The sequence below is a fragment of the Urocitellus parryii genome, chromosome 4 (genome assembly GCF_045843805.1).
Source record: "Urocitellus parryii isolate mUroPar1 chromosome 4, mUroPar1.hap1, whole genome shotgun sequence".
Lineage (NCBI taxonomy): Eukaryota > Metazoa > Chordata > Mammalia > Rodentia > Sciuridae > Urocitellus > Urocitellus parryii.
Window position 1 is genome coordinate 5,642,813 of NC_135534.1, and position 27,307 is coordinate 5,670,119.

Consider the following 27,307-nt stretch of genomic DNA (forward strand, 5'->3'; position numbering starts at 1 on the left):
AGGAAGATCTCAAGTTCAAATCCAGACTCAGCCACTTAGCAAGATCCGGTCTCAAAAATTAAAAAGACTGGGGGTTGTAGCTCACCTCTGAAGTACCGTGAAAAAGAAAATACTAAATGAGGAGAAGAAATGCTTAGTTTGGACCAGTGTCTCCGCAGATGAAGGAGAAGCTTAGAGTGAAGTCTGAGTCCTCTGTGCTGAGAGCTCTTCAACTGTAATCACTTGCCTGGAACATGAGCAAGTTGCTCCATCAGTTCAGAAGAGAACTTGAAGGCAGCATGGGGAAGGCACATGTACTGACAGAATCAGCTAGGGTCTGTTTTCCACGTGTATGTAATGGAAATATTTTGTAGCTGATGGTCTGGTGTGGGGCAGTGTTTGGTTAAGCACTACTGTGTTACCCAGCTGTTTTTCATCTTTTTTTTTTTTTAAACCTTACAGCTTCTAACCGAAAATCTTCAGTTGGTGTAAAAAAGAACAGCAAGAGCAGAACATTAACCAGGCAGTCCATGTCCAGAATTCCCGCTTCCTCCAACTCTACCTCATCTAAGCTAACTCACACGAACAATTCCAGGGTACCAAAGAAACTGAAAAAGCCTGCAAAGCCTTTACTCTCAAAGATAAAGCTAAGGAATCACTGCAAGCGACTAGAGCAGAAGAATAGTTCAAGAAAGCTCGAGATGGGGAACTTAGTACTTAAAGAGCCTAAAGTGGTCCTGTATAAGAATTTGCCCATTAGAAAAGACCAGGAGTCAGAGGGATCAGTCCAAGCCGCAGTTGCCAGTGGGTGCTTGACTAGACATGCGGCCAGAGAACACAGGCGGAATCCTGGGAGAGGTGCTCACTGGCAGGGGGACAGCTCGCCCTGCACCTACACAACCAGGCGCTCGGCGAGGACCAGAGCAAACCCACCGGAAGCCTCGGACATCAAGCTAGAACCAAATACGCTGGATGGCTGTAATGGCACAGCAGAACCTTGCCCAGACAGTGGTGAGCAGCCAGCCCCCGACGTGCAGGAAGAACTGGCTAGCGAGACTGCACAGAAGGGGGAAGCACCAGGTCACAAGAGTGACCCAAGCGTGTCTAGAAAGAAATCGCGACAAGGAAAACTTGTAAAGCAGTTGGCAAACATAGCAGAGTCCACCCCGGTGCATGACTGCCCTGGACAGGAGAGCAATGTGCCAGATTTGATGGCACCCCACTCTGACCAGGGTGAGTCCAGCGGTGTGGCAGGGGTGCCCGTGAGCTACACAGACTGCACTCCCTCGCCTGTCGGGTGCTCGATCGTCACGTCAGACAGCTTCAGGGCGAAGGATGGCTTTAGAACTGCTAAAAGCAAAAAGAAGCGGCGAATTACAAGGTATGACGCCCAGCTAATCCTGGAAAATAACTCTGGGATTCCCAAATTGACTCTCCGTAGGCGCCATGATAGCAGCAGCAAGACAAACGACCAAGAGAATGACGGGATGAATTCTTCCAAAATAAGCATCAAGTTAAGTAAAGACCATGAAAATGATAATAATCTCTATGTAGCAAAGCTTAATAATGGATTTAACTCAGGATCAGGCAGTAGTTCTACAAAATTAAAAATCCAGCTAAAACGGGATGAGGAAAGTAGAGGGCCCTATGCAGAGGGGCTTCATGAAAATGGGGTGTGCTGTAGTGATCCTCTCTCTCTCCTGGAGTCCCAGATGGAAGTGGATGACTACAGTCAGTATGAGGAGGAAAGTACAGATGACTCCTCCTCTTCAGAGGGAGACGAAGAGGAGGATGACTATGACGATGACTTTGAAGATGATTTTATTCCTCTTCCTCCGGCTAAGCGACTGAGGCTAATAGTCGGGAAAGACTCTATAGATATTGACATTTCTTCAAGGAGAAGAGAAGATCAGTCTTTAAGGCTTAACGCATAAGCTCTTGGTCTTAATTTGACCTGGGATAACTACTTTAAAGAAATAAAAATTCCAGTCAATTATTCCTCAACTGAACCATTTGAGTGGCAGCACTTCTATCGTCTCTTCACGTATCGGCATAATATTGTAGAAAGTGTACAGCGTACTGACTCTTCCTAAGTCTGATTTGTGCAAATTTTTATCGTACTTTTTAAATAGCCTTCTTATGTGCAATTCTCAGTTAGAGGTGAAGCCCTATTGTAAAATAAAGGCTCCAGCAAAATTGTACAGTGATAGCAACTTTCCACACAGGACGTTGAGACAATAATGTGGCTACACAACTTCTTTTTTTTTTTTTTTTTAACTTTTAAGAGCATCAGCTGGCTCTTTAATATATGACTAAACAATAATTTAAAACAAATCATAGTAGCAGCATATTAAGGTTTTCAAGTATATGCTAATATCACCAGCAATGATCTTTGGCTTTTTGATTTATATTTGCTAGATGTTTCCCCCTTGGAGTTTGTCAGTTTCACACTGTTTGCTGACCCAGGTGTACTGTGTGTGGCCTCTGTTAACATAGCCAACCATCAGTCGGGAGTCAAATTGGTTTCTTTACAAAACAAAAAAATACCATCACACTCAAGACAGCTCACTGTTCAGTACACTGTATGTATGAGGTTAGCAGCGTGCAGGATGCGTTTCAAAACAGCGTATTTATTGCTTGTCATGTAAATTAAAGACCTTGTATTTAACACTTTTCAATCCTTTTAGATAAAATTGTTCTTTGCAAGAATGATTGGTGCTTATTTTTTCAAAACTCTGCTGTGAACATGCGATGGCAACAAGCAACGTTATCTAATGAACTACAGCTATCTTAATTTGGTTCTTCAAGTTTTCTGTTGCACTTGTAAAATGCTACAAGGAATATTAAAAAATCTATTCACTTTAACTTATAATAGTTTATGAAATAAAAACATGAGTCACAGCTTTTGTTCTGTGGTAACCTATAAAAATGTTTGTCTTTGGAATTCAATGTAAAGAGCTGAAAACAATGTATATGTTGTAAATATTTGTGTGTTGTGAGAAATTTTTGTCATAAGAAATTAAAAGAACTTACCAGGAAGGTTTTTAAGTTTAGAAATATTCATGCCAATAAAATAGGAAATTATAAATATATAGTTTTAAGCACTGCCTCAGTGGGAGTTCTCAGCTTATGTTAGTTTATTATTAAAATATCAAAGATTTTTTGATTATATTATCAGTTAATCAAAAAGGAGTCAGATTTGTTTTTTCAAGCACTTTGAGAAGAGAAATTAATTTTAAGTAACTTAATGAGCAAATTTTTGATTATTAATTTTATGTTCAATACCAGGCTCTTTCGTTTTTCTGGATTATTTTAGAAATCAAAGAATTTGGGAATATAAGTCTATAGCAGGTGTTTAACACCAGCAAATCTCTGTTTCCTGGGAAATGTGTACATGTGCTTTCAGGTGAGTCAAGTCAACTTAGGGGTTCTTGTAGTGTCTAGAGAAGTAGCCCATGTCTTGAACTACTCAGAGGGATCTGCGGGTAGCAAGAAGTCCAGTGGAGGAAACCTCAGTGCTTCACTGCTGTTTCTACTTGATACCCACTGCTTTTCACGTTTAGGGGACATTGTTTAGATTAAGCTCCTCAAAACTAGTGCCAGTAGGTTGCAGATAGAAAGTGGAGGAGCCTGAGAGGCCTTTGCTCCTGCTGCCCCTGGAGCCCCGGGTCTTCCTGTGCAGTCCCAACTTGGCTTCTCACGGTCAGGCTGATCCTCAGGGATTGATTTGGAAGCAGGCGTGGACCTCCCCCAACACATGCCCCTTCTCACTGCAGCTCTTGAGGCAGGGCAGTCCTACATGGCCTCGAGCTCCTGTCCCCAGACACTGTCCAGTCCTCATGGGGCCCCTGCACAGAAGCGTGAGGCCTGGACCACGCACGGGAGGATGAAGAGGGGTTCTCTGGAGCAGGCGGGCAGTGGGTCACCTCTCATTCCCACCTTTGCTTGGGGTATTTTGAAGAGGTTCAGAGACTAAACCTCAAAGGTTTTTTTGAATACCAACAATAGCCATTTCAGGAATTTCAGTCTTAAGGAAAAAGTAACAAAACACATTTCCCATTTTTCTCCACGTTGAAGCTTAATTTTAGTAACTTATTTATGATGTTTGTTTTAACTTTATTATGGCCTCATCTTTTGAGGCTGACCTCCCCGTGGGTCTCAGAGCAGTGACATTTGGTGAGAGTCACTGCTTCTCAGGAGTCGGTATGCACAAGCACTCAGCGGCTGCTGGGATGCCTTCTAGGGCGCCCTAATTTCCGTTTTTAAAGGTAGGGGCCTCGGGACTGTTCTCAGCCTGCTGTAGAACGTCACTGTGTGGGAGACAAAAGCCACACACTTTTGACCAGTTTGGAAGAGGTTACATTCAATAAAACTTTTAGCTTGAGCTTATGCAATGATTGGTACAAAGTTTTTGGCATTGTAAGAATTAGGAAATGATCATAGAAATATATGTAAAGTATTCAATTTTCAATCATTTTTCAAATTACTGTTTTAAATTGTTTTGCTGAGTTGTAATACTTTTGAGATACAATGTATTCCTTGTACTGAAAGAATGAAAAAGGACTTTTTCAGCATTTGAGGTAAGTTCTTTAACGTTTCATTAAAAACATTTTTTACAAATATTTTGTACATGCACTTGCAGTATTGAGGTTAATCATTTTAATAAATTCGGAAATTAAAACAATGTGGCCGGTGTTCACTGTATCTGAGAAGAAGAGGTCAAAGCCGTGACTTCCCTGAAGTGCTCCCGGGAAGCAGAATGGACCAGGGTGCACCCTTGCCTGTGCTGATCACTGGAGGGAGAAGAGGGCAAGCAGCCATTCCCTGCAGGGTGGCTGCTTCCAGCCTGTGAAGCCTCCTAGCCTGGGGACTCGGAAGTCTTTGCCCTCCAAATGGAGCAAAATGACATTTGAGGGCTTTTATAACCCAGTTACTACTAGCTTCTGATTGCTTGCTTTTTCTCTCTCTACTGGAATAGCAGATCCCGAACTGGCCTGAGTCCCTTTTTCTCCCATTTACTGTTGCAAAACCTACTTGAAATAGGACTGGCACAGGAATCAGGAACCCTGGATTTGGCCAGCTCGGCAACACCTTCATGGTTGGGAACATGCTGCCTGGCTGCAGCCCTCTCTCCTGGCGCCTAGCTCCATTCTGGGTCAGTAGTCAGTGTACTTGGTCCTATCCCCAGTTAAGGTTTAGAAGGAACATCCTTCACCCCATTGGCAAGCAAGTGAGCACTCATTCGCTAATCGATTGGAATGTTCACCCAAGCCTGAGTTCCCAATCTGGAAAAAGGCTGTGTCCTGCCTGTTAACCACTCACACTCGTGACGGCTCAGTCTGCTTTCCAGTAGCTAGTGGCAGCCAGCTCACAGCATTCTGCCCAAAACCCTTGTGTGACCTGTTTCTCAAATACCAGATGTCTGTATACATTCTGTCAAGTGCTCTGCCACCAAAAAAGGTGCCAAGCAGCTGCCACCCTTGGGTACTTCTGTAGCCCCAGGATGATGGTGCAGAGGCTGCAAGGGAAGGGCACAAGGCTGCTTCCTGCGCCCTCCATGTCCTGAAGCACTTGAGTGCTGCTGGCGCTGGCTGCTGGATGAGCCAGAGCACAGGCGAATCTGCCTTTTTCAGAAAGAGAGCACGGTTGGCAGGTAGAGGCAGATGAACCAGGAAGGGATATGCTGCCAACGCTGCCCTCCTCCCGTGCCCCTGCCACTCACATCCTCCCAGGACAGTAGGCTCACAAGTGTTCACGGAGCAGCTGGGAAGTGGCCAATCTGGACAGAAGACCCTGCAGGCCTGTAGAAATGACTCTGGAACAGTGCTGTTACCAGATTCTGTGCCATTCTGCTAAGCTGCCCTAGACTGCAACCATCCTTTGCGGGGTGTCCCAACCCTGTTGAGTGCTCCCACAGTTCTCACAGAGAAGCAGTGCTTCACATTCTGCTTAGGGCTGGCTCCGGTCTGAGACCCTGAGCTGGCCTTTTTGGTTTGTTTCTTTTGCAGTGCTGGGCATGGAACTCAGGGCTCCTCTACCTTTTTTTTTTTTTTTTTTTTTTTTGGTACCTGGGATTGAACTCAGGGGCACTAGACCAACTGAGCCACATCCCCAGACCTGTTTTTATTTTATTGAGAGTCGGGGTCTCACTGAGTTACTTAGTGCCTCACTTTTGCTGAGGCTGGCTTTGAACTCCCGATCCTCTAGCCCATCTTCCTGAGTTGCAGGTATTACTGGAGTGCACCACCACCTCCAGCAGGTGACAGGAGTTAGTCACATTTCTCCAGTATGTGTGAGCACATGTTTGTATTTGGGATTGGGGAGGCAGGGTTTGAATTAAAGCCACAGGAGGCTGGGGGCAGCAGAGAATGTTGTGCCAAGGCCACTGGACCTTGGGGACCTTGAAGGCACAGCTGGGGCAGTACTTGAGAAGCCAGACTGGCTGGGAAGAATGGAGGAAAGGGGATGACAGCAGAGAGAGAAGGTGGTTAACTATTTAAAGGAAAAGCAAGTTTAACCCCAGAGAGCTTCCATGGGGTGGTGAGCTCCTGAGAAGGGCAGTGAGGAGTCACTCGGAGTCCGGGGGTGGTGGTGGTCATCCATCTTCCAAGAGGAAGAGGCATTCGGTGTGACGGAGAAGCCAGCCCAGCGCCAGCTTTCGCAAGAGTTCTATCCACTCTGGAGCAGGAGGCCGGGCCATCCGAGCATCAGATGTTTGGGTTTGAGCCACACAAGGGAGATGTGAAATCAAGAATGGGAAAGCAAGCTGACCACAGAAACTTAGTACAATTCATTGAAGACATAGTTACTCATCACACTGCAGTACTCGCCAGTGTCCGAGTTGCCCCAGTGGGCGGGAGGGGGACCTGTTGGCAGCAGCACTCTCAGGCCAGGTGGGGTCGCAGCAGAAGGCAGGTGGAGGTGGAGTTCAGGCTGGCTGGGGACGGGTGGCGGGAGCTGTGCACGCCCTCCGGGTAGGGGAGCCTGCCAGCAGGGTGGGCCGCAAGCGAAGGCGGACGCAGGAGGCCTGGGGACGCTCTGCGGCCAGGGAACCGCCTAGCGGTCATTGGACCAGCCAATGGAGAGGGCGGAGTCAGCAGAGGGCAGGTTCTGGAGTTTAGGAGAGGCTGCGTTTTCTGGGGACTTCAGGTCCTGGACGGGACCTGGAGAAGACGGCCTGACAATAGGTGGCCGCAGTTCTGGGAGAGTAGGACTTTGGTCTGAAGCCGATGGCCCTCCGGAGGCGGGCACTTGGGTGATGCGGGGCGGAGAGCACGCGCCCCCGGGGCCATGCCGCGACGGGCAGCCGGACGCCTGGGTCTGTGGGCGACCAACGCGGGGAGGTGGGGCGCCCGGATATTGTGTGGGTGAGAACCGGGGCGAACCGCAGCGCCCCACGATCCCGGAGCAGATCCGGGCTCTGCCGGAGCCGCACCTGGAGAGCCCGGGGAGGGCCGCTCTGGGCGTCGCCGTAAGTTCCCTTGAGTGGCGAAAGGATTCGCCGCCCTTTACCCGCTTTCCCTGCACGAGTGCGGCCGCGGAGTGTGTGCAAAGGTCGTGCGCAGATAAGCGGGCGCCGCGCGCACTCACGAGCCCTGCGGTGGGAGCGGCGCCCGCGGCTCAGCCGGTCGGTGGGAGGCCGCGGCCCGTGCGGCCCTGGGACAGGACGGACCGTCCTTATCTGCAAGAAGCCGGTAGAAGGCCAGCAGCCCCGGGCAGCAGGCAAATCCAAGGTGTCCTCCAGCGGTCGAGCTGCTGGACTCGCGGTTGTAACAGCGACCTGACGCAAATGTGCTCCAGAGCGCCGAGGAATAGCCAGCCGCGTTGGGTTCGAAAGTGCCCGGTGTTGGCGTCTGAGAGAGAATGTCACCCCAAGGGACCTCGCGCTGTTCTCTCTCACCCCGCGCCCATCTTAGAAACTTACGTGGCATGAATGGGAAGCAGCATTTTATGTACAAAAGTTGGTGACTCCAAAGCCACCTAGTTTTCCCCCTCTCTGACGCGTGTGCTGCAGAATCTGACGGGAAGCAACCGGACACCAGAAACCGGGAATCTTGCAACTGACTGGTAGCAGCCAACGAGGCTGGGAGGCCCCTCTCCAGAGCAACTGTCCTGTAAAGGAACCCTTTCTTGTCCTCCTCTTGCTGGCTAAGCCGGAGGGTGAGCAGACGGCTGGGACTGGCCAGCCCCAAATGGGCCAGAGCTGGCCCAGGAAAGGTCAGCCTGGGGTCAAGGCCAGGGTGCCGGGGCCAGGTGGAGGACCTGGGTGAGGCAACGCTGGTGCATGCTGCTGGGTTCACAAGCCAAGCAAAGCACTGCCCTCTCTGAGTCCGTTTTTTCACTTGTAAACAGAGTAGTAATCCCAAACTGGCCCCTGTGATTGCTGAGGATCAAATGAGGGAGTGCCTGTTATCCCGTGGCACAGGCTGGCACCTAAGTCGGCCTGTGCTGATAGCCCTAGGTCCCACCTTGGACTATGCCAGGCACCACGGACACCTCACCAGCCCCCTACCCTCTCCAAAATCGCAACTCCTCCAGCCCAGCTTCAGAATACCCGCTGCTGGAGCAGGCCCCTCTGTCACATTCCAGTTCCCTCCTCCAGCCAGGACTCTGTGTCAGCCAAGCTCCTGAGGAATGCTGCTCCGTCCCTGCTCCTCTTCCATCCCACAGGGCTTCCCTGGATTCACCTGCTCCCCTGACAGCCTTCCCTATTCAGGCACCAAACAGGTTCTGAACACTCAAAAGGCATAGCAGCTGCAGGGGTGATCCGAACCCAGCCCCTCCTTCAAGGGCCAGAGCCTGAGCTCCGTGAGAGAAACAGGGAGACAACCAGCAAGCAGTGTGGACAGCCTAGACAGGTGTGTGGCAGGTGCCCTGGAGTCCAGAGGGTGCCTGGTTTCTGCTGGTGCTGAGACTCAGAAGGGTCCTGAGGGACATGCAAACCAAAAACATTCAGGTTCCATCTCACTCCAGTGACAATGGCAGTCACCAAGAACACCAACAAAATCCCAGCAGCTCGGGAGGCTGAGGCAGGAAGATCGTAAGCTCAAAGCCAGCCTCAGCAAATTAGTGAGGCCCTAAGCAAACTCAGTGAGACCCTGTTTCTAAATAAAATACAAGAAAGGGCTAGGGGTGTGGATCAGTGGTTAAGTGCCCCTGAGTTCAATTCCCTTTACCAAAAAGAGAGAGAGAGAGAATACCAACAACAAGTGCTGGTGAGGATGCCAGGAAAAGGTATCCTTGTACATCTTTAGTGAGACTACAGATTAGTGCAACCACTTTGGAAATCAGTATGGAGATTCCTTAAAAGGCTAGCAATGGCAGCCAGGTGCAGTGGTGCAGGCCTGTACTCCAGTGGCTTAGAGGCTGAGGCAGGAGGATGGAAAGTTCAAAGGCAGCCTCAGCAACTTAGGGAGATGCTATCTGAAAATATAAAATAAAATGGGCCAGGTGCAGTGGTGCACACCTGTAATCCCAGCAGCTTGGGAGGCTGAGACGGGAGGATCACGAGTTCAAAGCCAGCCTCAGCAAAGTGAGGCCCTAAGCAACTCAGTGAGACCCTGTCTCTAAATAAAATACAAAATAGGGCTGGGGATGTGGCTCAGTGGTTGAGTGCCTCTGAGTTCAATTCCCAATACCCCCCCAAAAAAATATAAAAAATAAAAAGGGTAGGGGATGTACTCACTGATAAAGTCCCAAGGGTTCAATCCCTGGTACCAAAATAAAGAAATAAATAAAAGAGTAGGAATGGAGCCATCATATGACTCAGCTATTCCACTCCTTAGTAATTATCTACAAGAACTAAAATCAGTATACTAGTGGAGCAGAGGAAGAGGATGAGGAGGAAGGAGGAGGGAAAGGAAAGGGGAGGTACTGGGGAACAATATTGACCAAATTATATTGTTAAATTGTGTGTGTACAAATATGTGACAATGAACCCCACTACTACGTATAATTATAATGTACCCATTTTTTTAAAAAAGGTGCTGAAGGATGGAGAGGAGTTCAGAAACCTAAAGGGTGGTGGCAGTGCACATGTGCAAAGCCCTGGAGGTGGGAGGACAGGCCGTCTTCTGGAGAGAGGCTGAGCAGCTCAGGATGGCAATGCAGTTAAAGGACATGGGTGGGTGGCGGAGCCTGGGCCCAGAAGACAGGGAGCTTTGGCCTGGGCAGCTGAAGGATTTGTTCAGGCATCTCCTGGGCAAAGCCTGTCCCCACCAGTCCCTAACTTAGCAGCTTTGCTGACGTAGTCTCAGTGTCCAGTCTATTCCAGGGAGAGGACAGCAGCGTCCACCTCACTGAGGACCCAGTGAAACAGCAGATGGATGGGCAACCCTGTGCCTGGCTCCAGCCGAGAGCTGGGAATCTAACTCCAACGTCTGAGTTTTTTCCTCGGCTTCACCTAATCAGCCCCAGCCAGCTGTCACTCTCCCCCTGCACCCCCAGCCCCAGCTACAGCCCAGAGATACCCGCAGCCCAGACAGAGACAGCACCAGGCCTCTCGCTGCACTGAGGCAGGGGCTGGGAGCTTCCTGGGGTCACACATCTGAGATAACCTGGCTTAGACCCAGGGCAGCCCCTGCTCCTCCCGCCCTGCCTGACCCAGAGTCCCCGCCCCATGCCTGCGTGGCAGGTGGGTGTCCAGCTGTGAGTCAGTGGGTGGCCTGGCCAGCGGGAGGCCACTGCTGTTGACATGTGATAACTGTGTTTATTTAGCTGTAGCCACTCACCAAAGGGGCTAATGTCCAACTCCTGCAGCTCCTGGAACCACCTCCGGGTAGTGGGACCTTCCTCCTCTACAGCGTCCTGAGTTGGGTCCTACCTTAGACTGAACCTGGCTCAAATTCACAAGAGCCTCTTTGGGGTCTTTGGAGACACTGAAGCCAGCAAGGCAGAGCTCCTTGTCACTGTTCTTGACAAGAGGAGACTGAGCTACTAGGCAGGACATCACCCAGTGTCATCCAGCCTGCAGGCTCTACCCACAGGGCCAGGGAACTGAGGCCCTGTGGGCTGTGACTGGAAGGATGGTGGGAGGCCTCTGCACTGCCTCTCCCTCTCCCGGGCTCTCTGCCATCCCGCAGCCTGAGCAGGGCCCTGCGGCCCTCGGGGCTCTGGATGTTGTTCCTACCTCCCTCTGGTACCCCACTTGCTCCCGCTTCCCTCCACTTAGCCCCAAGCCCCGCAGTCACATGAGTCACAAACTGCATTTGGCCCGGGGAGGCTAGGCAGGTGGCAGGCTGCTCCCCCCACCTCTCATCCGCATAACCTGCCAGGACTCGGGTCACCCTGAAGTCAAAACCTCAGGGCCACCAGCCATGAGAGCCCTGGGCCAGCCACCGTCCATCCCTCCAGGGAGGAAAGTGGCTCAGGAGGCCATGCTGGGCAAAGGGTTACACCCGGATCCATGCCCAGGACCCCTGCCCAACAGGGAATCCCCCAGAGAGGGGCCTGGAAGTGGGCTGAGTCCGCCCTGTGTTGGCCCCTGGGTGTGACCCAAGGTCCAGGGGAAGGAGCCGCAGCCTCACTCTCTGGCCTTCCAGCAGCACAGCCTTTGTCCCCGGAGAATACAGTGGACCCGACTGGCCTTCCAGCACATCTCCTGGCACAAAACCATACTTTCCCTGGTTTCCAGGGCCCCAAGAGCAGTGACCCGGAAGCCCTGCCTCATCCAGCCTCAGGCAACCTTCTGGACCTGCCTCTATACAGCCAAGAACTAGAGAGGGAGACTGAGGCCCAGCGGGCATGTGTGCCAGGCAGGGGCAGCTGGCACAAGAACCTGTCTGTCTCCTGCAGGCTGTCCCTTGCTGCCAGCGAGCAGGGAAGGTGGGCTCACTCTGTGGCGTTCCACACCAGGCCAGGCAGTGTTCTGGATTCTGGGTCACCGCCCTGAGGTCCCAGCCCTGAGGTCAGGTCATGTGGCCTCAAAGGCCACCATGTCAGTCGGACTGAGAGGAGCCCTCTGAAGACGGGTGACCTTGGACTTGTCCTCAGCCTTCCCTGGATGCTGACCACAGCTGGACTCCCCAGCCCTGAGGCCCAGCCAGAGGGAACAGAGCCTCCCACATCAGCTCTGGGCCTTGCTCTCCCCTCTAGGAGGTGGGAATGCAGCAGTGGAGCCAAGGGCCTCCCCAGCACGGCAGGGCACTTGGCTCTCCCAGGCCTGGTCTGGATCTCTCACCACAGGCCTCGAGGGAAAACCAACTCTGCATGTTCTAAATGAGGAAAATGAAATGAGGACACATTAAGTGACCCTCCGGCCGAAGAAGCACCCCGAGACCCACAGCGCTGTGGGGGCGGGGTTGGAGGCCCAGCGTTTCTGTCCTACAGCTGGGGTCCCAGCTCCTTCCTTTCCTCCTCCCTTAACTAGGTTGCAGCTCACCAAGGTTGAGCTGGGAAAACGGGATGCCAAGAAGAAAGGGGGTTCAGGGCTCACAAAATGGGAGTGGTGGCCCGGGAAGCCATGTCTGTTCTCCCAAAGTCAGGAATGGTGACATTACAGGACCCTGCACCAGAAGCCACTGGCCAAGTGCCACCTCTAGCAAAGTCCTCGCCTGCCTGCCACCACCGCCTACCTCAGCCTTCCAGATCTCAGGAAAATGCCTGTGATTGACAGGTACTACCCAGAACCCTGCTGCAGGGGATGCTGGGAAGTGTGGCTCTCAGGCTTCCAGGCCCTGCAATGGCAGCAGCCATGGAGGAGGGGAAATGGCCTGGGGAGGTCTGTGAATGCCCTGCACAAACCGGCCTGTGGGTCTTCCCCACCACATGGTTCTGGGCAGATCACCTGCTCCTCTTGCCTGCCTCCTGTCTGCAAAACAAGGACAGTCAGGTGCCCGCCCCACAGGTCAAACAAGCCACATGGAACTAGCCTAGCCCAAGGGGCCTGGTACCAGCCGGCGCTTGGCACACGCCAGCTGCTGTCATGGGCACAACTAGGGCGTTTTCTTGGGCAGGTCCATCGGCTGATTGGGGCCCTTTCTGCCCTGTAGAATTTCCCATGGTGGGGCTTGGCAGGGTGGGGACCGGCACCTTGTCCTCCACTTGCAGCCTCTCAGGCTCAGGCCTAGGGATTTCTGCACAGGGAATAGCCCCCCAGGAGCTCTTCCCAGCAGCTGCATCTGCAGCACCTACAGTGGCGCTACCTCTGATGGTGACATCCGCAGTGTCAGCAGTGATCACCGTGAGCCCTAGAGCAGTCCATTCCTGGGGGAACCCAGGCTTGGGGTGGCTTCCCGCCTTTTATACTTCTTCCTTCTTTCCAAACCAGACTCCCCAGCCTTGCAGGGCCTGTGAAGACCCTTCCCAAGAGCCTTCCAGTATATATTCTGCTTCTTAACTCAGTGTTTTAACTGTGGGGTGGTGGCTCTCACAACAGTTCTGGGGAGAGTCAAGTGGGGTGCATCCATAGATGGGAACCCAGTAGCCACTGAAGGCTGTGTGTGTGTGTGTGTGTGTGTGTGTGTGTGTGTGTGTGTACCGGGGATTGAACTCAGGGGCACTCAACCACTGAGCCACATCCCCAGTCCTATTTTGTATTTTATTTAGAGATGGGGTCTTGCTGAGTTGCTTAGGGCCTTGCTTTTGCTGAGGTTGGCTTTGAACTCGTGATCCTTCTGCCTCAGCCTCCTGAGCTGCTGGGATTACAGGCATGTGCCACTGCACCCAGCTTGAAGGCTGTATTTTTAAAGAATATTTAAAACATCTTCTGAGACTGGGGTTTTAGCTTTGTTGGGGGTAGAGTGCTTGCCTAGCGTGTGTGAGGCACTGGGTTCCATCCTCAGCACCACATAAAAAAATAAAGGTATTGTGTCCATGTACAACTAACTAAATAAATAAAAGCTCCTGGATGGAGGATAATTATACACAATGGTGGGATTCATTGTTACATATTTGTTCCCGCACACAATTTAACAATATAATTTGGTCAGTATTGCTCCCAGGACCTCCCCCTTCCTCTCCCTCCTCCTTCCTCCTGGGCGTCTTCCTCTGCTGTACTAGTATCTGTTCCAGCCCAGTCTTGGCAATTTAGCAAGACCCTGTCTCAAATAAAAAATAAAAAGTGTTGGGGTTGTAGCCCAGGAGTAGAAGACCCTTGGGTTCAATCCCCATCACTTCAATAACTAAGCAGATGGATAGATAGACAGTCAGACAGATAACTCCTGGAAAGTGCTTAGGATAAAATTCTTCTGTTGAAGTGCAATTTTCACCAGTAAAGCCCACAGATCTTAATAGACAACTGTGATATTGTGTGATTTTTTTTTTTTTTTTTAACCACAGTCCCTGGCTTGTAACTCCGTCCCACAGGCAGGTCATAGAAACCCTCTTCTCCCCGTGTCTTGGCCTGGCTATAAGGAAATTCCCAGGCATACATGTCTGACAGCAGGCCATAAGACCTCCTTGTTCCCAATGGGTCCTGCCCTGTACCCTGTGGAAGGAACACTGCACGAGAGGCCAAAGCTTCCTGTTAGCTGGGCCTGTGGAGGACCAGGAGGGTGGTGCCCCTTGTCCCCTCCCTCGCCCTCTGCATCTCTGCATCTGAATCCTGTGTTACTGTCCTGGGCCCTCAAGCAAAGACCCGAGGAAAGGCTGGTGGGAACCCTACACGGATAACAACCTGGGGCTTGCAACTGGTATCTAAAGTGTGGGGGGCGGTCTCAGGGACTGAGCCCTGGGCCTGAGGGATCGGAGGCCACCTCCAGGTAGACAGTATCAGAACTGAACTGGATTAGGGGATGCCCACTGGTGCCTGTCCACCGTGGCAGAGGTGCCAGCCTGCTCGCTGGCAGAGGGGCAAGTCCCACACCTTCCAGGGTCACAGGAGTCTCCTGTGATGACCGCTGTGGGTGAGAGGAGAGGAAAGACTGACTGACACTTTGCTTTTCCAATACATAAAATCTCAATTTTTTTTTTTTTGAATTGTGCTAAAATCCACTTCACCTAAAATGTACCATGTCGTCCAATTTGGTGGCAACCCAACTGATTTTGACAGGCTATATTCTCACGTCACCACCACACAGCCTAAGATGTAGACCATATGTTCAGCCCTGGAAGGCTCTGAGTGCCTCTCCCGGAGGATGCTCTCCAGAGGGAACTGCCCACTCTCCTGACTCCCAGCCCCACACATGCCTTTTGCCTGTTCTCCAGCCTCTTACACACAGGACCCAACAGGGCCAGCTTGTGCCCGTTTCTTCCCCACCATGCTGTGGGAAGAGCCCTGCGGTTGATGGCGGCACCCCTTGCTGTCTACGCTCACTCTTGTGAACACACCCCAAATCATTTCTGTATTCCGCTCGGGATGGGGATTGGGGTGGTTTCCTATTGGCACTTGTCTTTTTGTGGCTGTAACTGAACACCACAAACTGGGGAATTTATGAAGAACAGAGGTTTAAGGAAGCTGAGGCTGGAGGACTGAAAGTTTGAGGGCACTCTCGGTGAGACCCTGCCTCAAAAATAAAATTTTAAAAAAGGCTGGAGTGTAGCTCAGTGGCAGAGCATTTGCCTAGCATGCGCAAGGTCCTGGGTTCAATTCCCACGACACCCCCCAAAACAGAATAGAGCTTTATTTGGCTCACATTCTAGAGGCTGGGAAGTTTAAGAGCATGGGGCTGGCATTTGCTTGGCAGTGGGCAAGGGCCTGGCGCTGGGTCATAGTACCATGAAGAGCGCCGAGGGACAAACAGAACTGGCAGCAGAGAGCACCATTTCATAACAATGCCACTCTCTGGATGGCCCACTAATCAGCACCATCATGATCTGGATCACCCCAGAAGGCTGCGTGGTCCCACCTCTCACCACCTCAACTGAAGGTTAGATCTCAATGTGAGTTTTGATGGGGATATTCCAACCACAGCAGGGGCTGCGATACCTAGGTGCCAGGCATCTCTGGCCCGGGTCTTTGGTGGACATCTGAGCTCACTTCCATTGGGCACCACCCAGGAGGGGGATTTACTGGTTCTTAAGATACGTATGTTCACCGGCCAGTCGTCCCTCAACACTTGGTTATGAAAAATCACGCACTTTAATGAAACATAAAATGTAGAGGGCTGGGGATGTGGTCAGTGGGAAGCACCTGCTGAGCATGGGTAAAAAAAAGGTCCTGGTTTCCACTCCCAGCACCACCAACATAATAAATGACACATATTTAAAAAAATGAAATAAAGCTGGGTGCAGTGGCCCCGCCTGTAATCCCAGCAGATCAGGAGGCTGAGGCAGGAGGATGGCAAGTTCAAAGCCAGCCTGGGCAAAATTAGTGAGGTCCTAAAGCAGCTCGGTGAAACCCTGTATCTAAGTAAAATATAAAAAGGACTGGGGATGCGGCTCAGTGGTTAAGTGCCCTGGGTTCAATCCCTGACACAAAAAAAGAAAGAAGATAGAAATTAAAATCTGCACATCTATAGAGAATTTGAAAGAGGTGGATGGTGAACTCCACATTATCTGGGGCTAAACGCCACTGATACCAAAAGCTCTGTCCTTGTCCCCATTGCCAATCCAATAAAGAGGACAAGGTTTTGGGCAGAGGAGTGTTATTGATTTGCTGGCAAAGGAGAAACCCAGTGGGCTCTGGTCCCAGAGGCTGCGATTCTAACTGCCAGGGGAGCACAGGGATTTTAAAGAGAAGCTGCAAAGGCCACACTCTGGGTGGGCCCTGTCGTTCATGACCAAGAGATAGCCTGGAGGCAGAGCCACTTCTTAAATCTGCTGGTGCCAGCCCCAGAGTCTGGATTCCTTCACTTCTGTGGGCAGTGAGCCAAACAGACAGGGAACTTGGCCTGGGCAGGAAGAAGGCTCATCTTGCTGCCTGCGAGGCCGGGGAAGTGCCCTGGGAGAAGAGCTGGGGGCCTGGTGGGGGTGGGGCGACGAGGTGTTTAAAATGAGCCTCCAGTGGCGGAACAGCAGGAGGGCAGCCTGTGCAGCTGCCCCGACTTCCCACCCGTGGCCTCTCGGGCTTCCTTCCCTACCTTCCCTCAATCTGGCCACTCACCCACTACTTGTTTTTGTTGCAACAATATAATTTCCAGAAGAAAAATAGGTGGGCCTACAAAATTATGGAAAATCTATGGACCCAGAGGGACTCATGAAGCAAATACGGAATGGTCACAGTGGCCTCTGGCTAGTAGGAATTTTGACTTTTTTTCTTTAGTATTTCCAGTGAGTTTGTATTTTTTAAATTATTATTTAAAATATAAAATAAAAAGGAGAGAAGCTTTGTCTTTCATAAGATTGGAATTTCCATTATTACGTTTTCTTGTTTTTGTACTAGGGGTTAAACCCAGAGTCGCTTTCCTACTGAGCTACATCCCCAGCCCTTTTTATTTTTTATTTTGAGAGAGGGTCTTGCTAAATTGCTTAGGGCCTCTCTAGATGGCTAGGGCTGGCCTTAAACTTGCGATCAACCTGCCTCAGCCTCCTAAGTCCAGGGGTTACAGGCCTGTGCATCACACCTGACCTTTCCCTTATTACTGTTTTTTTTAATGTGGTATTTTCCCCCCCTGACTACTATTTTAACTGAACCTGTTTATGGGGCACTGCTGAGAACTTGACAGGTGTGGGTGTGTAGTGATCACGTCAGCATTCCCATCTCCTTAAACATTTTTTATAATTTGTTATTAACCATGTAACAATTGTACATACTTATGGACTACAGTGTATACGTTCAGGACCAGCATGGGTAACTTAGTAAGACCCAGTCTCAAAATAAAACAATAAAAAAAAGATCAGGGGTCCTGGGTCCTGGGTGGGGGGTAGGAGTGGGGCGAGGGGAGGTAGGGGGCAGGGGTGGGGTGGAGTGAGGTGGGGTGGGGGTGGGACGAGGCAGGTAGTGTTTAATATGTGTGGAGTTCAGTTTGGAATGACTGACGGGAAAGTTCTGGAGGAGGATGGTGACAGTTGCACAACAGTGTGAGTGTGTGTGATGTCACAGAACTGCATGCTCAGACATTATAAAAATCATTTACCATGATTTTTAAATGCCTAGGGGGTTTGGGGATGTGACTCAGTGGTGGAGCACATGCTTAGCATTGACAGGGCCCTGGGGTCAATCCTTAGCACCAATAAATAAATAAATGATTTACTAAAAAAAAAAAAAAACTTTCATAGATGAATTAGTGGGGTTCAGCTGGCTGTGGGGGCACATGTCTATAATCCCAGTGACTCAGGAGACTGAGGCAGGAGGATTGCAAGTTCAAGGGCATGCTCACCAAATCGGTGAGATAGACCTTGTGTTAAAACTAAAAAGGGGGCTGGGAATGTGGCTCAAGCGGTAGCGCGCTCGCCTGGCATGCGTGCGGCCCGGGTTCGATCCTCAGCACCACATACCAACAAAGATGTTGTGTCCGCCAATAACTAAAAAAAATAAATAAATATTAAAAAAAAAAAAAAAAAAAAAAAACTAAAAAGGACTGGGGATGTAGCTCAGTGAGTGGTAGAGCATCCCTGAGTTCAATCCTCAGTACCAAAAAAGAAGAAGAATTAGTAGAGACATCTTGTACCTGTTGAGTTTAGTTGGTTTTTTTTTGTTTGTTTGTTTGTTGGTTTTGTGGTGCTGGGGACTGAACCCAGGGCCTATATGCATGTAAAGACATGCACTTTACCAAGTGAGCTATATCCCCAGCACCTTTGCTGTTTTTTGTTTTTTTTTTTTTAATTATTTTTTAGTTGTTGATGGACCTTTGTTTTATTCATTTATTTATATGCAGGGCTGAGAATTGAACTCAGTGCCACACACATGTGAGGCAAGTACTCTACCACAACCACAGCACTCTTTTTTTTTTTTTAAAGATAGAGAGAGAATTTTAATATTTATTTTTTAGTTTTCGGCGGACACAACATCTTTATTTGTATGTGGTGCTGAGGATAGAACCTGGGCCGCACGCATGCCAGGCGACTGGGGTGCGCTGCCGCTTGAGCCACATCCCCAGCCCCACCTTTGCTGTTTTAATTAGCAATTACTTTTCTTAAAGAATGAGAGAGCTGGGGGTGTAGCTCAATAGGTCACTTGTAGAACAGTTGCCTAGAATGTGGGAAGCTATTCCCAAAGCCATAAAAATAAAAATAGGGGCTGGGGTTGTGGCTCGGCGCTGGGGTTGTGGCTCGGCGCTGGAGCACTCGCCTAACAGCCGAGTGAGACTCTGGGTTCAATCCTCTGCACCTCATAAAAATAAGTAAATAAAATAAAGGCAAAGTGTCCAACTACAACTAAAAAATAAATATTTTTTTAAAAATGGGGCTGGTGCTGCAGCTCAATGGCCTGGAATGAGTGTGTGAAGCACTGGGTGCATTCCTCAGTACCACATAAAGATAATAAAGACACTGTATGTACATCTGCAATTGAGAAACTATTCTAAAAAATAATTGGAAAGGGGTATATATCCCCCAAAGATAAACTTAAAATAACCCTTTTTACTCTAAACTTTCTAAATTTAGATTCATCAGGACTTAGTGCTGCGGAAAGACATATGTATCCGAAAAATGTACATAAGCCTAAGGTACTTTGGAAAGATATTCTAACAGGACAATGGAAAGGTCCGGACCCAGTAATAGTCTGGAGTTGGGGCCCGGTTCCGGTGGAGACACACGTGTGTCGACCGGCTTGTTAGCAGGGCGCACACGGGGACTGGCGGCCTTTTTAAAAATAAAGCTTTGTTTCCTGCTTGAGCGGCTTGTGTTTCTGTGCTCAGCCGGATTGCGGCAAATAATAACAAAAATAAGTGAGAAACTTGAACATCCAGGACAAAAGGGTGACCCACAAAGGATATTTCAGCGACAATAAGAAAATAGGAAGAACTAAGACTTCAGAGCCGGGCTGCTTTCAAGCCCTGACTCCCGTGGTACTTAATGTATTGCCCCTGGGATGGAAAACCCGGGCACACTGACCCCCACCCTCTTAGCCTAGATTGCTGCAGGCATTGCTAATGGTTCAGGCCACTTTTCCTCCCTGTCTTAGATCCTCAACATCCTGCCAGGGAGCAGCTGTGACCAATCCCCCAGGCCCACCAGGTGCTACAGGCTCCAGGAACCTGCCTGAGGTTCTTCCTGTGGCCCTGGGCTCAGCCCGAGGAGATGGCAGGCCACACAGCCAGGTTTTTCAGGAACTGTGATTCCCTAGAAGCTTCCCCTCTCCCTCCCTCTCTTCCTCCCTCCCAGTTTGCTGAACTTTGTTTGGTCTGGAGGCCAGGAAGCCTGGCCCTGGCCAATCTGTGCACTTGCAGCAGAGCCCTGGGGGCCTTGGTTGTTGAAGGTGGCTGGCATGCCTCCTCCCTGGGGCAGCTGGGGCGGCTGGACTTGCAGGTCACAAGGGGAGGGCCACTCCTTCTCTCCACCTCCACAGGTGACTCCTGTGTCATAAAGTCTAGGTCTCCCTATTCTATGCTTCTCCCCTGCTGCTGTTTTCCTGACAGCTTTAGTCAGGAGCTAGGTGGGAAAGAGGGTGTCTATAGTTTAGATCTTGGAGGTCCCCAAAGGCCCCAGTATTAAAGGCTTGGTCAGCAGCCTATGGTGGCGAGGTCTCATGGAAGGAGGGTAGGTCACTGGGGGCATGCCCTCGGAGGGGACATTGGGACCTGCGCCTCCCTCTCTCTTTACTTCCTGGCTGCCTGGAAGCCAACAGGCTTCCTCTGCCACATGTTTCCACCATGATACTCTGGGCCTCCACTGTCCCAAAGCAATGAGGCCCAGCTACAATGGACTGGAACCTCCAGAACTATGAGCCCAGATACACCTCGCTTCTTATAAGCTGTTTTAAATCAGGTACTTTGTCCCAGTGATGGAAACCTAACCCAGGGTGTGTGGAAGGTGCGGCAGTGTGAGGACCCAGCTGGTTGCTGGTCATGAATCAAAAGCAAAATTAGTTGAACCAGTTATAGGACATTCTTTAGGAGCATTCATCTTTTCAGGGGCAGTTAAGAAGGACAGAGAAGCTGGGCACAGTGGCCATGCCTGTTATCCCAGCAGCTTGGGAGGCTGAGGCAGGAGGATCATAAGTTCAAAGCCAGCCTCAGCAAAAGTGAGGTGCTGAGCAACTCAGTGAGACTCTGTCTCTAAATAAAATACAAAATAGGGCTGGGGATGTGGATCAGTGGTCAAGTGCCCCTGAGTTCAAACCCCGGTACCAAAAAAAAGAAGGAGGAGGAGGGCAGGGAAAGCAGCCAGTTGGTTCATCTAGGGCTGAGGTTTGCCAGGTGAACAGTGGAAGGGAGTGATGTTATCAGGGGGTATAGACCAGCTGCTGTAACAAGCAGCCCCATAGCTAAGATGGTGAACACCACAGAGCTCTGCTTCTGGCTCACAGGGAATTCTTGCTGACATTTTGTCCAGGCATCTCTCCTTCATATGGTAACACAGGGATCCAGGCTCCCTCCTTCTTGTCACCATGTCATCTTGCAGCTTCCCAGGTCAACATGGAAGGGGAAGAGCGTGGGGAAGGCATATTGGCTTCTCACCCCCTCAGCCTTGAAAGAACAAGTGCTACCTTCATCCAGGTCTTGGTCCATTCAGGTGGTAGGCAGCCCTCCATGTGGTGGATTTGGGGGCCTAGGCTCCTCAGGCCTGGCAACTCTGCCAGGCATCTTCCCTTGGATTCTCCATCACGACTTAGATACAAGGGAAGAGAGAGGGACAAAAGGGTCCCCAGGAAGGAGAAGTGACCCACATAGGAAGTCAAATGATCCTAGATCACTGCAAAGGGGTGGGATTGAGGGTGGGGAAATGTGATCTTGCAGCAGGCCCAGGAAGGAGAAATGGACCCAAAGAGGGCAAACACTCACCGAGGGGCATGGCACTCTTGAGGAGGTGGAATCTATACTGGAGATGGTAGTGAGGGCTGCTGGGGAGACAGTGGTGAGGTCGGTGGGTGGAGGGTTGAAAGGGGTCTGAAAACTGTAGCTAGAGAGCGTCCCAGAGGAGAAGCTGAAGCTCAAAGGAGGAGCAGCTGCTGGACTTTCAAGCCAACAGGGTCAGTGCTACTGCAGGTGGTGAGAAACAGCAGGGCCTGCAGTAGGGCTCAGTGGGAGAGGGTATAGGCTAGTGTAAGGAGGTAGCAGAGACCAGGAGCTGTGTGCGAGTGCAGGTAGGTGCCGAAGTCACAGGGACTGGTGTCTGCAGAGATGCTGGGGCAGCCAGGGCCACTGGCGTGCTAGGAAGGGCTCTACCACTGAACCACAACCCCAGCCCTGGCCACTCATTTAATTCTTTAACCACCATACACAGGAGGTACTAATATCGTCCCCATTTCGCAGGTAAGAAATAGAGACGCAGAGAGAATGGGGGATCTGTAAGTGACAGCGAGGATAGCAGAGAGGTCTCTTGGCATGACCCAAGGGTGCGGGAGAGGGATGGCAGGGTCCGTCCTAGAGGTCTTGATGGGGAGGAGGAGAGTCCCACCGATAGCCCATTAGACCTACTTCCGGGGAGGAAGGGTCGCCTGTCACCCAGGAACCCTTGCCAGGTAACACGCGGCGGCGGCGGGCCCAGGGTGCTCCCCACCTCCCCGCCGGCGCCGCAGCGTTGTAAATAAGCTGCAGTTGCAAAAGCAGCTCCATCAAGGAGGAAAAACCAAGGCCGCTCGACCCACGCCCTGCCGGAACTTTGGGGTACTGCGCCCTGCGGGCTCCCAAAGCAGAGCCACGGGGTGGACAGCGAGGCCCCGCCCCTCCGCCCTGGCCCCGCCCCGGCCCCCTGCCCTCCCCGGAGGCCGCGCAGCCCCAGAGGCCAGAATCCGGTCCGACCGCATTCCTTCTGCCCTGGGCAGCCCCCGGCTTTGGAATTCGCCTGGGTCAGTTGAGCTGGGGGAGGACCGTAGGCCTGTCTCCCCAGACCCAGATGATCTTCCAAGGTCACCTCTCATGCCCGCGTCCCCCTCGCCCCTTCCCCTCTCTGTCCTCTGCCTCAGTTGCTGGGGACCAGCCCAGGTGTCCGCTGGTGGAGCCCTACTCACTTTTTTTTTTTTTTTTTTTAAAGAGAGAGTGAGAGAGGAGAGAGAGAGAGAGAGAGAGAGAGAGAGAGAGAGAGAGAGAGAGAGAGAATTTTTTTTTAATATTTATTTTTTAGTTCTCGGCGGACACAACATCTTTGTTGGTATGTGGTGCTGGGGATCGAACCCGGGCCGCACGCATGCCAGGCGAGCGCGCTACCGCTGAGCCACATCCCCAGCCCCACTTTTCTTGGTTTCCACAGTGCAGGTGGGAATAGGGGCTGCCAGCTCCTCTGCTTCCCACTAAGAGGGGTTGAGGACAGGACTAGGGGTTCCTCAGAGGTCTCTTGACCCAAGACATGGATTAAAAGTGCCCCTGAGGGGCTGGGGTTGTGGCTCAGTGGTAGAGGGCTTGCCTAGCTCATGTGAGGCACTGGGTTTGATCCTCAGCACCACATTAAATAAATCGATCTTTTTTTTTTTTTTTTTTTTAATGTGCCACTGAGAGGGGTGATGTGGTCAGGAGACTGGGCTGGGAGCATAGAAAATGGAGTCAGCACAGGGCGTCCATGCATTCTGGGTAAGCAGAGCTACTGCCCTTGAGCCTTGGCTCACCCATCTGTACAAGGGGTTCTGCAGAAGGGAGGGCCATGCAAGGCAGGAACTCAGCCTGTGGGACCAGGGCTGACTGAGAAGAAAGGGGTGCAGTGGGAGCCGGGCTGTACCCAGGCTTCCCAACTCCCAGTCCAGAAATCTCATTCCCACAGGTGACTTCCATCACACCCGAATCTTCTTGAAAACCACACTGTGTTACACAAAGCCATGACACCAAATTTGAAAAGTAAGTTTAGATGGTTTTGAGGGACCCAAGGCATCACCTTGAGATTGTCAGGGGCTCACTGCCCAGGCTCTGCCACAGAGGGCCCAGGAGGACTTCATGTGCCCCATGGCCATGGCTTTTAATTTTCATTATTGTCTCTAAATAGGTTAATCAGATTGTCAGGGAGATGTGATGTCAGGCTTGGAAAATGGTCTGGACACCATGGCATGTAGCTATTCTGCAAACCATTATTATCTTAAATTCTCTGCTAGGTGGAGAATACCATAATACCTTGTATTAGAATTTTGCATATGTGTTAAAAGCATTGATTAGTTCAATTTAAGTATTTCAAATATTCCTTAGTTTTGGTGACCTCATCAATACATTTCTTTCTTTTCATTCCCCTAATTAATTAGCTAATTGATTATTTTTGTGGTATGAGGGGTGGCCCCAGGGCTTTGTGCATGCTAGGCAAATACTCTATCACTGAGCTACATCCCCAGTCCTCTTTTTCTTGTATTTTGAGACAAGGTCTCACCAAGTTATTCAGGCTGGCCTTGAATTTGTTATTTTCCTGCTTTAGCCTCCCTGATTATAAACATGTGCCACCATACCCAGTAACATTTCTTTATTTTAAAAATTCCTGGGAACCTCAGAGAAAGGGAAAGGCTCCAGGCTCTGCTGGACCTCTAGAAGGCCCCAGGTAGGCTTTGCTCTCCCCCTGACACTGGGAATGAACTGCTGCAGGGCCACCCTTACAAATCCACAGGACCTGGTAAGAGCTGCCCTCTGCCAGCCTCTGGGAATCCACTTGACAATTAGTAGTCAGGCACAATTACCCTTTGTGGAGCCTTGGCTCTGTGCCCAGCTCTTTCCCTGATGGTTTCAGGGAATCTCCCAATAACCCTGTAGGCTAGGAACAATAGTCTCCATCTGGTGATGAGGAAAGTTTGACATAGAGGTAGATGCCTTGTCCAAGGTCACACAGCTAGTAGGAACATGTCCTCCAAAGACAGATTAGTACCCCTAAGCTGTGCTTGGGATCTCTGCAAATAGGGCATGAGGGGAGTACCTGCCTCATCCACCACACATGTGGTTACTCCAATCAGCTGCATTCATTGGCCCCTTTGAGCCTGGGCCCTGCTGTGGGCTGTGGGTGCTGAAGCTGCGCATATGGTAGAAAGATGCTGAATAAGACGAAGCTTGGGCTCAGAGACCTGTAGGAGCTGCTGGGCCCAACCCAGAACCTCAGTCAAGGGCCTGGCTTCATGTCACTCTGCTGGCTAGGTTGTAAACCAATCCTGAGCTTGTAGGGCTGCAGCCCAATGGCCTCTCTGCACTCTCATCAATATTTGAAGGCTAAGAACTGGAGTAGGGGCCTGGTCCCTGGTGAACTTGGGGAGGGGGGGAGCTCAGCACAGCCAAGGCTCCGTTTGTCCAGTCCTCTAGGGAACACCCCCACTGTGTCAAGTGCCTAGTGCTTCCTGGGTCAAAGGTGCTTTGAGTGCAGAAGGACAGAAAGACAAGTCTCCTGGATGGAGTCCTGGGTGGGATCCGCAGGACCTGCTGCCCTTGGACAGTGCTTTCACTCCCTGGTGAAGCTCCCTTCTGGCCTGAGAGATGAGGTACTAACTAGATTCACCTCACTGCTGGTTGGGAAATTTCAGAGATGCTGGATGTAGGTAAAGGGCTCAGAGCACAGGGCTTGACCATTGATCCTTCTATGTGACAGGAGGCTGACTCACAAAGCCCTTTCTTTCTTTCTTTTTTTTTTTTTAAGAGAGAGAGAATTTTTTTAATATTTATTTTTTAGTTCTCGGCGGACTCAACATCTTTGTTTGTATGTGGTGCTGAGGATCGAACCCGGGCCGCACGCATGCCAGGCGAGCGCGCTACCGCTTGAGCCACATCCCCAGCCCTCTTTCTTTCTTTTTTTTTCCCCTTTTTTTGGTACTGGAGATTGAACTCAGGGGTGCTTAACTACTGAGCCACATCCCCAACCCTATTTTGTATTTTATTTAGAGACAGTGTCTCAATGAATTGCTTAGCACCTTGCTTTTGTTGAGGCTGGCTTTGAACTTGTGATCCTCCTATCTTAGCCTCCTGAGCCACTGGGATTACAGGCATCCGCCACTGCGCCCATCCCCAGCCCTTTTTATTAGGGCCTCCCTTAGTGCTGAGGCTGACTTTGAACATGTGATCCTCCTGCTTCAGCCTCTTGAGTTGCTGGGAGTATAGACATGTGCCACCCTGCTTTGCTGAGTCCTTTCTTGAACAGGCCTTCCAGCTGGTGTTGGTGGCAAAGCTGGAGCCCATGGGTGGGTCCTTCTGTGCTATGGTTTAACCAGTGACTCTAGGAACTCCTTGTCAGACCCCCTTAGACCAGTGCAAGGAAGCAGCGGGCAGGAATGTAAGGGACTAAAGAGGGATTCCTAACCCTGCCCCCTCTTCTTGAGGCCCTTCACCCACCCTCCCAGGTTACCCTCAGAATTCAGTGTCAGTTGTGGAGCTTCTGGAACAAAAGGTTTTGCAATTGGAAAACCTCTCTCCAGGACCAGTTCCTGCCAGAGGAAGTCTCTCTCCAAGCCTTTGTCCCCTTGTGTACTGATATTTTGGTGGTCAGAGTGCACACTGCAGTTGACTTCTTTCTTACACACATTATCTTCCTATGAGTTGTTATAAGTGTACACATTATTTGTATTGGAATACCAGTCACTGCAGAGAGGCTATGCCACCAAATACCCCATGTGATGATCTGCGTGCTTCCTGCATGCTGTGGCTTGAATCCTGTCATTTGATCCTCACAACTGCCCTGTGCACTGGGCGTTATCATCCCCATTTCACAGATGAGAAAACTGAGGTTCAGCCCAAACTCATACATTAGTAAGTGGTGAGGCGGGACTAATTCTGAGTGTCTACAAACAGCAGAGTCTGTGCTGAGCACCATGGTAGAGAACAAGATAGGCAAGATCCCTGCTCTAGTGGAGGCTCCAGTCAGGTGGGGAGACACACAAAACAAACAGGGGTGAGGGGAGAGATAGGGTGGCAGTGTGCAGTTGGCCAATCTAGGTTGGAGCAGGAACAAGGCGGATCGGCTTTTCCCCTATCTAGGGTGCCAAGCCCTATGGCAGGCACATGGAAGACACTGGAGAAATGTGTGGGAAACGAACCCTTTGAACCCTTTACTTGTTATCACTGACTTCAGCCTGGGTGTGTTTCACTCCTGTCTGAAAATGCCACATGGGCCCAGCATCATTTATTGGTCCAGCCTCCTGGGGTGTGGGACATTTAGGGTATTTCCAGTTTTCTCCAATTATAATGTGGCAACGGGCAATTTTGTGCATGGGACTTTTTGCTTTGAATAATCTCTTTCTTGGAAGGGGTCTTGGGAATAAGGTTGCTATCTCACGGGTCATGAGCATATTTTTGGCTGTGTTTTCTCCTTTGGGATACTCTTTACTGCCAGGTGAATGTCTTCTCAACCTTCCAAAGGTTCTCAGAACCTCAGGGAGGTTTCTGCTCCTATGGACAGAGTTACTCTTTCAGGCAAATGTGTTGTTTCAGTGTCACAATTCGCTAACCTCTTCCAGGCTCTGCCCAGT

At 50.7% G+C, this 27,307-nt stretch overlaps 1 protein-coding gene across 6 annotated transcripts in view; it reads left to right on the top strand.

The window, feature by feature from the left end:
* Kmt5b (lysine methyltransferase 5B) overlaps positions 1 to 4,622 on the top strand; it is a 58,399-nt gene extending 53,777 nt beyond the window's left edge. For all 6 annotated transcript variants that reach the window (XM_026396405.2, XM_026396402.2, XM_026396404.2 and 3 more), the window contains exon 11: positions 442 to 4,622. In XM_026396405.2, the coding sequence (XP_026252190.2) occupies positions 442 to 1,913 (1,472 nt within the window). In that variant the 3' untranslated portion in view covers positions 1,914 to 4,622. The remainder of the gene's footprint in view (positions 1 to 441) is intronic.
* The last annotated feature ends 22,685 nt before the right edge of the window (positions 4,623 to 27,307 follow it).